General features: G+C 42.5%; 1 protein-coding gene across 2 annotated transcripts in view; it reads left to right on the forward strand.

Moving 5' to 3' along the window:
- Positions 1-14,934, forward strand: part of EFHC2 (EF-hand domain containing 2) — a 60,248-nt gene that overhangs the window by 655 nt on the left and 44,659 nt on the right. Inside the window, exons 2-3 of one of the 2 annotated variants that reach the window (XM_017810864.1) lie at positions 9,405-9,590; positions 13,880-14,030. In XM_017810864.1, coding sequence (XP_017666353.1) covers positions 9,405-9,590; positions 13,880-14,030 — 337 coding nt within the window. The remainder of the gene's footprint in view (positions 1-9,404; positions 9,591-13,879; positions 14,031-14,934) is intronic. The other variant, XM_017810866.1, reaches the window with a different exon arrangement.

Raw genomic sequence — 14,934 nt, forward strand, 5'->3', positions numbered from 1 at the left:
ACAACTTGCGCTGAACTGAGCCCACCCTTTAATCCTGAGGTTCATCTGCCGGGGCCGAGCAAAGCTTGGACAGTCTCTACAACTACCTGAAAGGAGGTTGTAGCCAGGTGGGGCCTCTTCTCTCAGTCAGCCAGCGACAGGACAGGAGGACATAGTCTTAAGCTGGGCCAGGGAAAATTTAGATTGGACATCAGAAAGAACTTCCTCACAGAAAAGGTGATTAGATATTGGAAGGGAGTGCCCATGGAGGTGGTAGAGTCACCGCCCCTGGAGTGTTCAAGGGAAGGCTGTACCTGGCACTCAGTGACATGGTCTAGTTGAGTTGGTGGTGAACAGTCATGGGTTGGACTTGATGATCTCAGGGGTCTTTTCCGACCTAAGAGATTCTATGATCTAGCAGCTGCGGTGGGGCACTTGGATCTCTTGTTGGATCTCTAACAGAGCAAAACGGAGAGACACATACTTTCTCTATGAAGGAAAAAGTCTTTGCAGAGTGTGGTGATGCCAGGGATGCTGATGTGGTGTTTCAGAACTGCCAACACTGTTAGTGCCAATGGCAGGCTGAATAGATAAGATGGTGTTTTCATCATAGCAAACAAAATGCTATGTCCTATGAGGAGTAACTGAGAGAGCTGGGGGTGTTTAACCTGGAGAAGAGGAGGCTCAAGGGTGACCTTATCACTCTCCACTACTCAGTGAAAGGAGGTTGTAGCCAGGTGGACTCGGCCTCTTCTCCCAGTCAGCCAGCAACAGGACGAGAGGACACAGTCTTAAGCTAGACCAGGGAAGGCTTAGGTTGGACATTAGGAAGAATTTCTTCACAGAACAGGTGATTAAACATTGGAATGGGCTGCCCGGGGAAGTGGTGGCGTCACTGTTCCTAGAGGTGTTTAAGGAAGGACTGGATGTGTCACTCAGTGCCATGGTCTGATTGACAAGGTGGTGATTGGTCAAAGGTTGGACTTCTTGACCTCAGAGGTCTTCTCCAGCCTAATTGATTGTGCCATTCTGTGATCTGGCAGCTGCTGTGGGGCAGTTTGAGCACTTTTTGCATCTCTAACAGAACAAACCAGGGAGAGACAGGTATCCTCTGCATAAACCAAAGCCTTTGCAGAGCAGGGGAATGCCATGGATGCAAACACGGTGTTTCAGAGTTGCCAATGCTATTAATACCAACGGCAGGCTGAATAGATAAGAGGGTATTTTTAGCCTAGCAAACAAAAGAGAAGGCTGCCATCACTACTTCAAACTTGTTCATTGAGGATAGCTAGAAATTTGCTGAACACAATCTGTACTGTGAAGCAGTGCAGGGAGTAAAGGGAGGATTCAGGCACAGCACTGTAGTTGGTGCTTCAGGAGGCAAACTAAACTGCAGACTTTCTTAATAATGCTAAAATATCTGGAAGGAAATCTGCCGTTTTCACACTGTGAACATGTTGTGGCCAAGGTTGCCCAGATAACTTGTGGATGCCTCATCCCTGGAATTGTTCAAGGCCGAGTTGGATGTGGCTCTGAGCAACCTGATCTAGTGGAAGGTGTCCCTCCCCCTGGAACTGGGAAATCTTCAAGCTCTCTTCCAACCCAGACCATTACATGACTCTGTGATAGAGCCCTCATTTCTGTATCCTGAATACTGGGGTGTTTGCCAGCTCCTGAGTCTGACCACCCTATGAGGGAGTATATGGAAGGTGATAATGTAGTTCAGGAACAATTTGCAAATGATTTGTCAAGACAGGTTTTAACACCAGTGGTACCACAAACATCAGTACCCCTTCAATATGAGGCATGAAATTCCTTAGGAATTTGTGGACTCCCAGCCTCGCTCGGTGTATCAGCACTGCACAGGTGTGTGCAAACACAGGACCTCTTGCAAGAGGAGCCCAGTGGGGATTTTTCAGGAAACTCCTTCCCCCTGGAAAGAGCAGACTGGGTGCTGTTGTTTTAGAAACAAAAAAAAAAAACCCAGACCTGGTGGTGAATACTCAAGTCTCTCATGTTGAACTGGAATTTGTATTGTAAAGGGTTGGTTGTGTGTATAACACTCGAGGTGGTTGCCAAGTACACCTGTCAGCAACACTGAAATAGGTGTGTGCCACTGGTGCCTGCTGGGTGGAAGCAGCTCAGTGTTATCCATGACCTTATTGGTCTCCAAATTTCAATTTAACTTAATTGATTTAATTTAACTTTACTTGCTTGGGAAGAGTTACTTATAGAGAGTGTTGGACACCCCATGTTGAAGTGCATACAGTGACTATGTTATGAGAACTGAAGGTGTGAAAGCTGTCACAACTGCCACAAGACAGCATTGTAAAACCATGGTTATACCCTTGTAAGGGCTCCAGATTGCTCTTTTCATCAGTCCTTGAGATAGTGGAGTTAATAATTATAACTCACCTTTATTGAAAAGCATCTCTTGATCTCCACTTAGTTGTTGTTGGCTATTAGATTTAATTTTACTTCCATATAGCTCCACAAATGAGATGCTGAGAACAGCATATAAAGGGGAAAAAAGTGTCACTGCTATAGATAAATTGAAAAGAAAGTGTTTTCACCTGTTAGGACTCTGAGCATCACCATCACTGTCTCTTATTGGGCAGAAAAAACAGTGGCAGAGCATTCCTTGAAGAAGGGTTCATAGAGGACAGGGGATTGCTGTTCCTGTCAGCCCTTGGGTTATAATTGTGGGTATTAATTCCACCCATCACTGGTGGAATTCAAGCTACTTGTACAACCCTCTTGTCTCTGCACCTAATGCTTCCACCTGCCTTACCTACAGGCCCAGGAGAGGCAGCAGAAGGGAAGCACATACGTGTTTTGTCTGCCTTGGATGTGTTTAATAAAGTGGCTGAGCTGCCTCCGAATAATCAGAGCTTTAAGGCAGTGAGGGCCACAGTCTGACTCCGAGGCATCAGGACGACAGTGACAAATGTGGAGTGAGAAATCTTTTCACAGCACTTAGTTCTCTGGATCTAAGAGCCTCTGGCCTTTGTATTACCCTCCACTATGATCATTGTTACTTCTAGCTTGCTTTACCAGGAATGCTGACTCCTTCTCCACTCAGGAGCAGAGACGCTTCCTCTCCGATCGGGAGTGAGGGCAGTGAGGCTGGGCAGCTCTCAGCTGCCTGTGGTGCTGGCACAGTGAAAGGCAGCATCTTCTGCCCGGTTTTTCCCATTTTCCCCTCCCTCAGCTGCAAGTGACAGCTGCCCAATTCAGCAGCATCCCAGAGAGCGATGCTGCCGCTGCTTTCCCACGTAGCTGGGACAAAATCTTGCTGCTCGGGCATCACAGCTGGTGCAACTGGAGGGGAAGTCAGCGAGGTGATAGGTGCTTCTAGAACTGATGGAGTGGTTCCTATGGGAACATAAGGTAATGTTTCCTTTGTGCTAAACGAAGAGCAGGGATGAAAGCTTCGGGCCCAGCCCAAGCAGTGCCGTGTTTGATCGTTGGTTCAATGGCCTGGAGAAGAATGACAGCAGAAGGTGTCAGGAGTGTAAAATATTTAATGACTGCAAAGAGAGGCAAAGGAACCACCTCTATTTTTTCAAATATCTTTAAAATCAAAATTACAGTATTTTGTGTACACTTAAGTCCATCCATCAAATAAACACCCTTCAGCTCTTTTAAAACTCCTGTTCCTTTCCCCTTTGCTGAGGCTGGGGAGGTCAGAGTCAGTGTTGGGAGTGCCCCTGTCTGGTGCTCCTCTGTCCTGGCAAATGCCTTAGACAAATGCCCTTGTTGGCCTGGTAGTGGCAGGGTGTGGTACTTACACAACATTTACCACCCTGTTGCATTCAAGAGTTTATTAATTTCTTTATTTTCACAAGCGTGTGGGTTACTCGTTTGGATATTTCTACCCGTTGCATCCTCTTGAAAAGTGAAATTCCTCAGTTATTTTCTTTTGTACCTGGTTTTGAAACAAATGTTTAAAAGTCTTGGGGAGACCTTGGTACTGTGACTTCTGCCTGGAGAGCCCAACTGGTATTGAAATTGTGCAATGATGAGCTTTGTGCATACAAGGTCTATGTGTGTTGCCTGTTTGTCAGGATAGATTTTGGTAACCGTGTTTAATTCTGCATTCAGTGGAAATGCAGCATATAATAGGTTTCCTCTGTTACTGTGAGAAAAAATTTGTGCGTTTGGAGCCTGGACCATGTTAGGGATGACACTGGTTACAACACGAGTACTAACTTTGTTAGTGTTCCTGGTCTGCCTCCCATTCTCAAAGGCAGCTGCTCCTTCTGATTCCAGATTGATGTCCTTGCCTTATGTCAGCAACCAGTGGACAGGACCACTTATTCACATGGCTCAGATTGGACTAGTGTGTTTTCTTGCCTGAGGTCTGAAATCCCTCTCAGAGAGAGAATTTCGTGCAACAATTCTGCATGGCATTTCTTAGAGAATCAGCCAATAAGTTTATAGATCTCAGGGGAAAATACATCCTTGAAAATACCAGTTTTGGGTATTTCTGTTGCAAACTTCAGTGACGCAGCAGAGATTCCACTTCTTCCTTGTTTATTGCAGGAGCTTGGAATTGCCCTCAACTGTGCTACTGTTGCTGTCTCTCTGTTTCCTGGTTTATTTTGTGCTGCTCTGTTACCACTGGCACCAAAAAGGGACACTAGTTTTTCTTGACAGAACATTTGCCAGCTTCTTTATAAGTAATCCTGCCTGCTCTCCCTTTGTCTTTTCCTGAACTCCTTCCACTACTTCCTGCCCCTCAGCCCTGCTCCCCCAGATCTCTCTCTGTTCACAGCTCCCAGACCCAAATCTTCCTGTAGCTGCTCCTCATGGTTTCATTTTGGATCCTTTACTTTATTCATGTCTTGTCTTCTCTCAGGCTGTACCAGTTCAGGCAGTAAGAGCAAGCCCACAGAATCACAGATTGGTTTGTGTTGGAAGAGACCTTTGAAGATCATCCAGTCCAACCCCCTCCCATGAGCAGGGTGATCTTCAACAAGATCAGGTTGCTCAGTCTTGTCCAGTCTGAGCTTGAATGTTTCCAGGAATGGGGAATCCACCACCTTTCTGGACAACCTGTTCCAGTGTTTCACCACCCTCTTTGTAAAAAGTTTCTTTCTCATATCTGACCTAAATTAGCCCTCTTTTATTTTAAAACTATAACCCCTTGTCCTGTTGTAGCAGGCCCTGCTAAAAAGTCTGTCCCCATCTTTCTTAGGATCCCCCTTTAATTATTGAAAGGCCAAAATAAGGTCTCTCCAGAGCCTTCTGTTCTCCAGGCTGAACAACCCCAACTGTCTCAGCCTGTCCTTATAGGAGAGGTGCTCCATGCCTCTGATCATTTTTGTGGCTTTCTTCTGGACCTGCTCCAACAGATCCACGTCTTTCCTGTGCTCATCCAGCTGTTAGTGTTGATGCACCTTGTTCTGCAATGTGTTAGAGGGGCACCAGAGTTGCTGGGTCTTAAGGTGTTCCTCCTTTGACAGTGCCACTTAACCTCTGAATGTCCTGAGGGCTCTGCAACAAAGCAGGGATGATAGAAGAGTTTTAGATCTGAATTTGACCAGCACAGTGTGCAGCATTTGCATTTATTTCCATTGCTTAGCTGAAGCAACCAGGAGACTGTATCAGTTCAGAAGTGCCACAGTTCATCCTGATACAGGATTTGAGTGGGAATTAAAAATAGATATGGGGTAGAGAACTGGGCTGCTACCAGTGACTTCTGCCATAACTCCTCATGGGACTGGGTTGAAGACATGTGGCTCTTGGGACAGGGTGTGCCACTGAGGGCTCCCCCATCCCTCCAGACATTTCCAGGTGTATTTGGTTCAGCTGAAATGTGCAGCTCCCTGATGAGTTTGCTGTGACTGTTGCAGAGCAGGATGGAGCGAGCACAAGGCAGTGTTCCCCAAGGACTGCAGTGGCTGAGTTTGCAAAGCCAGTAACTGCAGTTAGAGAACCCTGACCTTTGCATTAGTCACTATTGAATGTATCCTCAATATTTTTCAGGCTCACTGCACAGAAAATGTCCAGCTTTGTTCAGCAGATCTACAGCCTTCTCAGTTTAGCTGCATTAGCACAGTAGACATAGTCAAGCTCTTTCCCTGCTCTCTAAAAGATTTCTTTTAGAAGTAATTTAATATTACTGTGGAGGTAACATCATGTTCTGTCACTATTTTAGGCTGGATGTGGTCTGAGTTCATTAGCTTAAGTTTCCCAAATGTCATTTTTCTCTTTTGTGATCTTCAATTATAATTACTCTTTTTCTTAAACTTTCTATTTTTGTTGTTGTTTTGGGCTTCTTTTAAAGAAATAACTGTACAGACTTTTAGAAGAGATTGTTTTGCCATGGATTTGGGTGTTTTTCTGGAGCAGGGGATTATAAGTAATTCTTTGATTAGGATTCTAAAATAATCTTTCCGTCAAACCCTAAAAAGTTACAAAAAAGCCACAAAAGATTCTTAACAGGACTGAAGCTGTTTGGCCATGGTTTTTCATATCTAATTGTGAAGGATGTTGTGATTTTAGCCCTAAATTCTGGAAAGCAGCAGCAGGACCAAACCTGGATAACTTTGATGAACGCTTTACCATACTGTAGCTCGCTGAAACCCAGACGCATGTGAACAGCAAATGCTTCTAGAAGAAGCTTTGAGGACATGAAAAGCTTTCCTTTGCTGAGGAAAACTCACCCTCACCATGCTTTTCTAACTGTGCCTTTCTCCCTAACTCATACTTTGGTAAGAGGGGGGAAATAATTAAATACTTGCTGTGCCAGAGAGTGAATCTGTTCTATAGCACCTTCAGTATAAATCAGGTGTTCTTGCCTAGAAAATTCCCTTTAAAAACTCAGCTTGGCTATAGTTATTCTACATTTGAACTGATAAAAGCAGGAATCCCCCTTCCTTTCTGACTTCTCCCCAACTCTTCATCAGCTTACTGAGGAACAAAATTATTGAAAAGAGAAATAGAAGAAGCAAGAGCAGTTGAGAAGCACCCAAAGGAGAGGGAGGAAACCATCCCAGGTGTGGATGTGTGACAAAGCAGGTGCCAGCCCCTGTCAGTGCCTGTCAGTTCCAGATTCAGGTACCAGGAGAGCACCTGTACTCACATCTTGAGGAAGGGGTGGAATGACCACATGAGTGATGTCTGAGTGTCAGTGCTGACACTGCACACTGAGACATGACATTTTATATATCAGAGTGCAAAAAACTGTGCCAGTGTGAAATATTTTATTTTGGGCATTATTCCTGCAAATGGGCAATTCTTTTTTCAGTCTGGTTAAATTCCTGGCTTGAGCAATGCTCTGTGGTAAGGGGAACCATGGGCTGCTAGTCAGTACACAAGCATTTCCTTTTGTTGATTTTTCTCTTTTATTCAGAACCCTTGTTCTTGAGTTATGTGGTGCAGGAGTACTTGTTTTTCCCCTTTGTATTATTCTTTAAACTATGATACTTGTCATGTGCCCTTTTATTCACCTTTGTTCAAAACATTGCTTACCTTTTAAGCATCTTTTCTGGGGACGTGCTTCCATACCACTGATTGTTTCTGTCCTCAGAATGTGAACCTTATCTCATTTTGCAGTGACTATTTCAAAGGCTAGCTCAGCTTCTTTTAACCTAAGCAAGGTATGGCCATTGATTATTATGGTATTAAAAATACTAATTTGTAAAAATAGTAAGTATTCTTTTTCATACCACTGTCCTTGCAGAAGTATTTTAAGCAAAGGTTAAGCTAAAGCAGTGATTGAGCAGTTTGTGTCAGCATCTCTCCATCCTGTGTCATTGGATTTGGAGCACCTTGAGGCAGGGGAACAGTTCAGATTGTGACCTCCAGTGTGCAGTAGTTTGTGTAGACCAGCATTGAATGTTATGTGCCATGAGGCTGGTTCACTGCCTTTCAGATTCCTGACTCTCTTTCATATTGGCAGAATGAAATAACTGTGCAGGTACTTTCAGGTTTTGCTGCTTCACTGCTTGCACTTGTTCCCAGAACTGCTGTGCTGAGCGTGTGTTACATTATCTTGGAGAACTGAGTGTTGCCACAATGCAAAATGATTATTTGTACCATTTTTTGATTTATGATAGTAACTTGGAGCTGTCTACCCCTTTCTGGGGAGCAGTGGTTTACATATAAACCTGTGATAATCAGTGATGCCAAGTGTAGTGGGGAGGCAGTTTTGTCCCTCTGCTACTTTACCAACACACCTGCTCTGGTGCTGCTGCGAAAAATGTTGCTGTCCAGCCTTTTCCTCTACCAGGGCCTTTGCTGTGCTCACTGATGACATGAGTTCTTTCCCCTTTAGCCTCATCTTCTCTCATTCCACCCAGTCCCATGCTGAGGGAGGGCACAGCTGTGGTCCCCTCTGTTTCCCCTTAATAGGTGTGCTGGGGTGCAGTTACCCAATGTCTCCTCTCTGCCTTCCCAGATAAAATATTTTGAGGATTCGAGAGGGCAAGGAAGGGAAGAATAGCAGAGTGAGAGGAGCTAACAAGGCAGGATTGCTGCTCGTGGAAGGACGTGGAGCTTTCTGTTGGCTTTTCCTATTTCCCTGTCCTGTCCTATGAGACTGATACCTGGGGTCATTAGGAAATTGCTGCCCAAGCACAGCACAGCTGCCTCTGTTGGAGGGAACTGGCCAGCAAAGCAGGCAGCTCTTTAGGAAGGACATTCTCACAGACAGGAGTGATATTCATGTGAGACCAGAGGCATTTCTGCGTTATTTGAAGACTGGCTCCAGCCCCAGCCAAGAAATTCGAGTGGGCAAGATGGGTTTCTTTGCAGCTGGTTGTTCCTGTATTTTTAAGCACTCCATCCTTAATTGCCTGAAAAATTAGTAATAATATAGAGAAATCACTACAGAGACCTTGTTCTGAAATAAGCCCAGATGGAATATATATTCTGTCGTTTGATTCAGGTCCAACCTCCCAAAATTCAAGTGTATGCACTAGTGCAGAGGAATTTATTTCGCACTCGGGGACACAAGTGCAAATAAGATCTTTGACGTGAGTAACAAGAGCAGGCTGTTCCCTGAGTGCTGCTGAACTGTTTCCATTTGCCCTCTGGTGTGCTGAAGAAAAGGCTCTTCCCCTCTACCTTTTACAACAGTTCTTGGGAGTGACTTGCTTCTTTCTACCACACGCCCCAATCCTTGTCCCAGGGAAGGAATGTGTGTGGGATACAGTCAGTATCGTCCAGTCTCTCAGCCTGGGTAAATTACTGGAATATTATTCCATTTTTGTCTGTAAGACTGGCAAATTGACCACTGAAAAATGTCACTCCACTTGCAGCATTCCAGTTGTTACAAGTTTTTAGGTTCTGTGTTAAAAATAATTATAGAGAAACTTTCGCCTGATTAATCCTCCTTGCCTAGATAGTTAACTATCATGGATTTAAAGACAAACACGCAGGCAATTTTTTCTCTCTTTCTTCCAAACTTTTGACAGATAGGGGGAGAAAATTTCCACAAGTCACAGCGCTGGGGTTACTGCAATAATGTTCCCATGCTGTTTGAAGAAAAACCTGGAATAGGAGGTCAACCATTACTTGATCAGAGGCCGAAACCTAAATACACTGAATTTCCTGACGGGATGGGAAGTAATCCTCCAGCTTGGATAGCATTTGACAAGCAGGTATGTAGAAATCCATATCAGTGTTTTTTTTATGAATAGCTACAATATGACAGAGTATAAAGTGAAATTCAGATATTTCAGAAGATTATTTTGTGTGTGCAAAAAAAGCTCCTAGATACACAATAAGAGGGGTAGCAAGTATTTTTTCATTATATTCACATATTGGACAATTAATGTAAACATATATCCAGCAACATATAAAAATATTTCTCTATTGGGGTGTATCTTATACAGGATGTAACAAAACTAAGGGAGTGGTCATCATATTTCTTTTTAGTGAGAATGGTGACAGTAAAGGAATTATTTGGCAACCTGGTAAGAGTGAATGTAAGGTAGACTCCAGTCCAGGAGAAGAGGTGCATGGGCACTTGGGAACCCTTAAACTCAGTGAAATGCAATGTGCTTGGGATTCACTTATGCCATTGTATTTGCATGCTCAAAGTCCTGTTAACTTTTGTGTGAGCTGTTCATGTGTAATAGATTATGGCCATTATAGACCCAGCAATTTAAAATGAGTATTTTTGCATTTTATTTTGCAAGAATGTAGTGACACCTTTAAAGTTAGAGACTTATCAAATAACTGTAATCCGTGATGACAGGAATTCTGTAGCATACTTGGTACTTTCCGTCTTTAAATTTACATTGAGTTCTACTTAGTGATATTTTATTTCTAAAAGCAAAAAGCCTTCTATCAGAGAAGGAAAATGATCCAGAAAAAAAGAAATCATTCAGCAGATCACAGAAATGTTGCATTACTAAATGATTACTGCCTTTAAGTTTTGGAAAGAATGGCTAACCTTGTAATCTTTGCTTTAAAAGAGAAGCCATGCAGGTAATTGCAGTACAATTACACATTAATCTTTGGCAGACCAGAACTACAATAAGAAGGTGTAAGGCTTGAGCAGCTACACATGCCTTTGGTTGGCATTGCCTCTGAAATCCCTGTATTGCTCACAGGGGTTTCAGCAACATGCTCAGGTATGAACTGGTCCAATGTGTTGAGGTGTGAAGGTTTCAGCTAGTCCTGCACTTGCCTTAACTTCACCCTTCTTGAAACAAGAAGGAGTGTATTGGCTTCTCAGGGCTATGTGTAAGTTAGCAGGCCTTGGATCCAGGTTTATGGAATAAAAAGGTTATGTAGGAGGCAGAGGGACCTGCCACTGAGCATCAGGCCCTTGGCCTTGCCTGGTGAGAGGAGCTCTCTGGCCTTTTGACATTCCTTATCTAATCAGTTTGTGCCTCCACAGGGCAGTACAGATCAGGAGTTTGCAAGTTTGGAATTGGCCTCTGGAGGGCTCATGTGTTTGCATTAATTGCAGACTGTTGAAGGGTACTGACTACCCAACTAATTTAGCTGCCCCATTAAAGACCCTGGAATGCAGCTCTGTCCTCTGGTGCTGCAGTTTGTAGCTCAGCAGAATGGACTGAGTGAGAAATGGGTTGAGCAGGTGTTTATCTTTTGAAATGTAATCTGTTTTCTTACCATTTTTCTTTGGCTTCTAACTTTCAGCAGTACCAGAGTAACTGGAGGAAGGACAGACACAAAACTTCATTATTAAGTAGGCTAAGAAATAGTTTTTGCAATTCCATATGCCTAATAGGAAGCAGGTGTAAATTTAATTTCTTCTACAATTAAATACACACACAAGGCCTCCTGGGCTTGAAATGATGTTTGTAATTTGGCTACCACAAGTGCCAGAAAAGCCTTATGCCAACATTACAAAGTGCCACAGAATTTATTCAATACTTGTTACTGTTGGTTTTCAGAGGTAACATTCAGTTTCTTAAAGCATGGAATAGGAACTTTGCACACAACAATGTACTGCAGATGAGACATGAGTTAGGAAGTGTTGCATTTTGAGTATTTTTAACACTAACTTTGCTTCAAAATGAAAAGTAAGTCATCTTCTTTTCTGTTCCTTCCCCTCCTCACCCTCTCTGAATCATCTGCTTTGATCTACAAAATTGCAGTTGGTTGCTGCATATATTTCAGTCATACAGTAGCATGTTGATAAGGGTATGAAGAGAATAAAATTTAAATGCAAACCTGCACAAACTCCTCAGATGGAATAAACCAGGACATAGGTGAATGCTCAGAAAAAGAAATAAATCCAGTGTAGTAAGGGTGTGATTGTGCTTGGAATTCTGTGCAGACAACCCATTGTACCTGGCAGGTGTCTCTTGAGACAACCATTCTCAGGGAAGATCACTGACAAAATTAAGAACAGTTAGTAATGAAAGAGGGCTTTTGAACAGTGTGTTTGTTTGAAAGTCTATGTTCTAGTGGGATTGGCAGAACAGGGAGAAGAGGGTACATAATTTTCCATGTTTCCAACGTTTGCATGGCTTATCAGCAGCTGGGCAAGGAATGAAGTTCTGATCCTTGTCAGCTGAACCCCAGGATGGTCAGTACAATTCCACCATAGTACCTCTTAAGTCCCCTGGAGTATTCAAGAGATTTATATAGAGCTCCTAGTCATTCCAGAATAGTACCTGGGGGCCAGGAAGGATAACTTGGTCACCTAAAATGGCACTCTACACCAATGTTTAGACAAATGGAAGGAAGAGGAGATGTTATATAGGTTGATAGAGTTTGTGTTGGCTTTGTTGTATGTCAGATGTTTCTGTGTTTGATACATAAAACAGTGAAATCCACAGTTAAAAAATGTGGACAGAATGAATTTTTTATTTATTTTCAACTATTTAGTCTGTTGTTCAGAAACTTCATGTTCAGAAACTTTCATGTTGTGCTAATTAAACAAGCCACAACTGATGGTGTATAGATTCTTTTGTGCGAAGATATAATGCCATCAGGTTTAACAGATAACAGTTATGTCATTTGATTATAATTTGAATTTTATTTCTCTATGGTGGAAGGTCATAGTGCAGGAGAACTGATGCCAAAAATGTGTCTGTCATACTGTTTGATGAATGATGAAAATCAGTGGGATCTGAGCCTTTGAAACAATTTTCTAATCTCGCACCTAATCCGCCCAAGAGAAGGGAATGTGGCCTGTCGAGAGGTCTGAGTAGGACACGGGGTGGTGTTCTTGTGCTCCTGGGCAAGCTGCTGGCTCTCTTTCTCCAGATGTGGGAAAGGAGGTTGTTTTTGTCTATTAGGTGTTTTAAAATGGCTGTCACCAGTATTCGTGGAAGTACGTTGAGATTCCCAAAGGCACGTGCTAAAGGAGTGCAGATTATTAACCAGTGTGTTCTGTCATGTAGGGAGCTCCACCTTACTGGATTTCAGACATTTCAAGTGAAGGTCTGATAGATGTTTGTTGAAGCTAAGTTGTCTTTTTTTCAATGCTTCAGTTTGTCTGATAAATCAAGAGTAAAGGTAATTAAATTTATTAAATATAACCAATATGAAAAATGAGGTATAAATTAGCACTGATTTGACCCAAATGTGTTGGAGGGGGCAGGATGGAAACCTGTTTTAAGGAATGCCTTTCTGCACATACTTAGCACAGCAAGCATCCTGGTAGATAAAGCACTACCCAGTAGATGTGTCTTGCATGTTCCCTCAGAATTGGTCTTGTTGATTAAAGACCATAAATGATACCAAGAAATGCAAAAGTTGTGCAATGGTTTGCCAAGTTTGAGCCGAGACTTCCAGACAATAAAGGCCACTGTATAAACCACTGAGCACCTCCCCTGTGAAGGTGGGATTTTTGGCATTATTGCTATTGCAAGAGTCCATGAAGAGCAGTTGCTGTGCTCTCTGAGATTTCCCCACTCACTGAATTGGAGAACCAGGTAAGTTTTGAGATGTCAGTATTGCACAGCTGTAAATGGCTCCTGAAAAATGTCATTTCTCTCTGATCGTCTTCAATGCCATTCATTTGAAAGCTTTCAGGATCTGCTTAAAAAGAACTCTTTCCACTTACCTCAATGGTAAAGCCATTGCTGTCATGATGCACTCTATTTTTCAGTAATTCATACGATAGCAGTCTCAAAATTTGCTTCAGTACTTGGGTAGCTCATTGTGTTATCAAAAATGCTTTGTTGGAGAGATTTTTCCAAGCAGCCTGCTGCTAGTTTTATATTTGATTTATTTCTTTACTTTAGAGTTCCATCTCTGCTTAGATGTTGTGATAATAAAAATGCCAAGCAAAGAATTTTAAATTTATGTGATTTAATGTGGATTTCTGTTCTTACATTTCAGAGAAATAAATCTACCTCCTGAAATGTAAACATTTAGTTGCTTATAATCTATACAAGTTTACTTGATGTATTTTGCAAAAGAGTTGGAGATTTTGCTGCTTTATATTTATTTTTTTTAATAGGTGTTGTGTTTTCATGCCTATTTTGAAGAAGAAGTGCCTGACAAAAATCAAGAGCTTTACAGAATCAGACACTGTAAAATATACTTCTACCCTGAAGATGATACAATTCAAGTGACGGAACCCCATGTGCTAAATAGTGGCATAGATCAAGGTATCTATTTTTAATAGCAGTCTTTTTTTTTTTTCCTTTATATTTTTCTTCAGTACAGTCTTGGGCCATTCCAAAGGATACATAATGTGAGTTCTCATAGCTGAAATGGGATGTAAGTGCACAACTATAATTGTCTTTTCTTGTTACAGATCATGATGTGAGCATTTTTATTGTCTTAGTTTCTCATCAGGCAGGCTTTGTAAGGCTGAATCCCCTCCCATACTCAAACATACAATTTTTTCTCTAATACAGTTGTTTGAAATCATAGGATGGTAGGTCTTTGTCAGTGTTGTGTCACTTCTGCGGAAGCAATTTGTGTTCTAGGTCTCCATTCCCGAGCCTGGCTCCTCCCATCTTGGCACTGACAGTGAGTTCTGTAGCAGCAGCTCTGTAATTGTTCATTAGCTACAACAGTGTCTCTGCCATTGTTGAAGAAGAGCATCTTTTGTGCCTCTGACTCTCGGTTCTTTTGTGATTAAAGTGTCCTTGGCACAGTAATTTTTCCTGGATGCCTCTAAGCTAAGAAGCTGCCTTGCCTCAGTGTGTCACATCACTGCACTTGGACCAGCCTGAGGGCTTTTGGAGGAGGGTTTTTCCTGAGCTGATTTACTGGGTTATTAATGGACTTGGTTTACGTTAAAAAAATGTGACCTAGCGGTCAACATCCTGTTGCAGAAGGGGAACACAGCTGCTGCTTCTTGGTGTTTATGGGTCACTGCCAAAATGAAAAGTTTTCAAGGGATATTATCCAAAGAAGCAGGATGTCTTGGGATGACTGCGCCTCCCAGTCCCCAAAGATGTTTTGTACATTCTGGTGGATCTTAGCACAGCAATTTTCAAAAATAAGTTAACCATTTCACTACCCCATTCTTTTCACAGATCAGCAGATGCTACCAATTTATCT

Source organism: Lepidothrix coronata, unplaced genomic scaffold (assembly GCF_001604755.1).
Source record: "Lepidothrix coronata isolate B3197 unplaced genomic scaffold, Lepidothrix_coronata-1.0 Scaffold30, whole genome shotgun sequence".
NCBI lineage: Eukaryota > Metazoa > Chordata > Aves > Passeriformes > Pipridae > Lepidothrix > Lepidothrix coronata.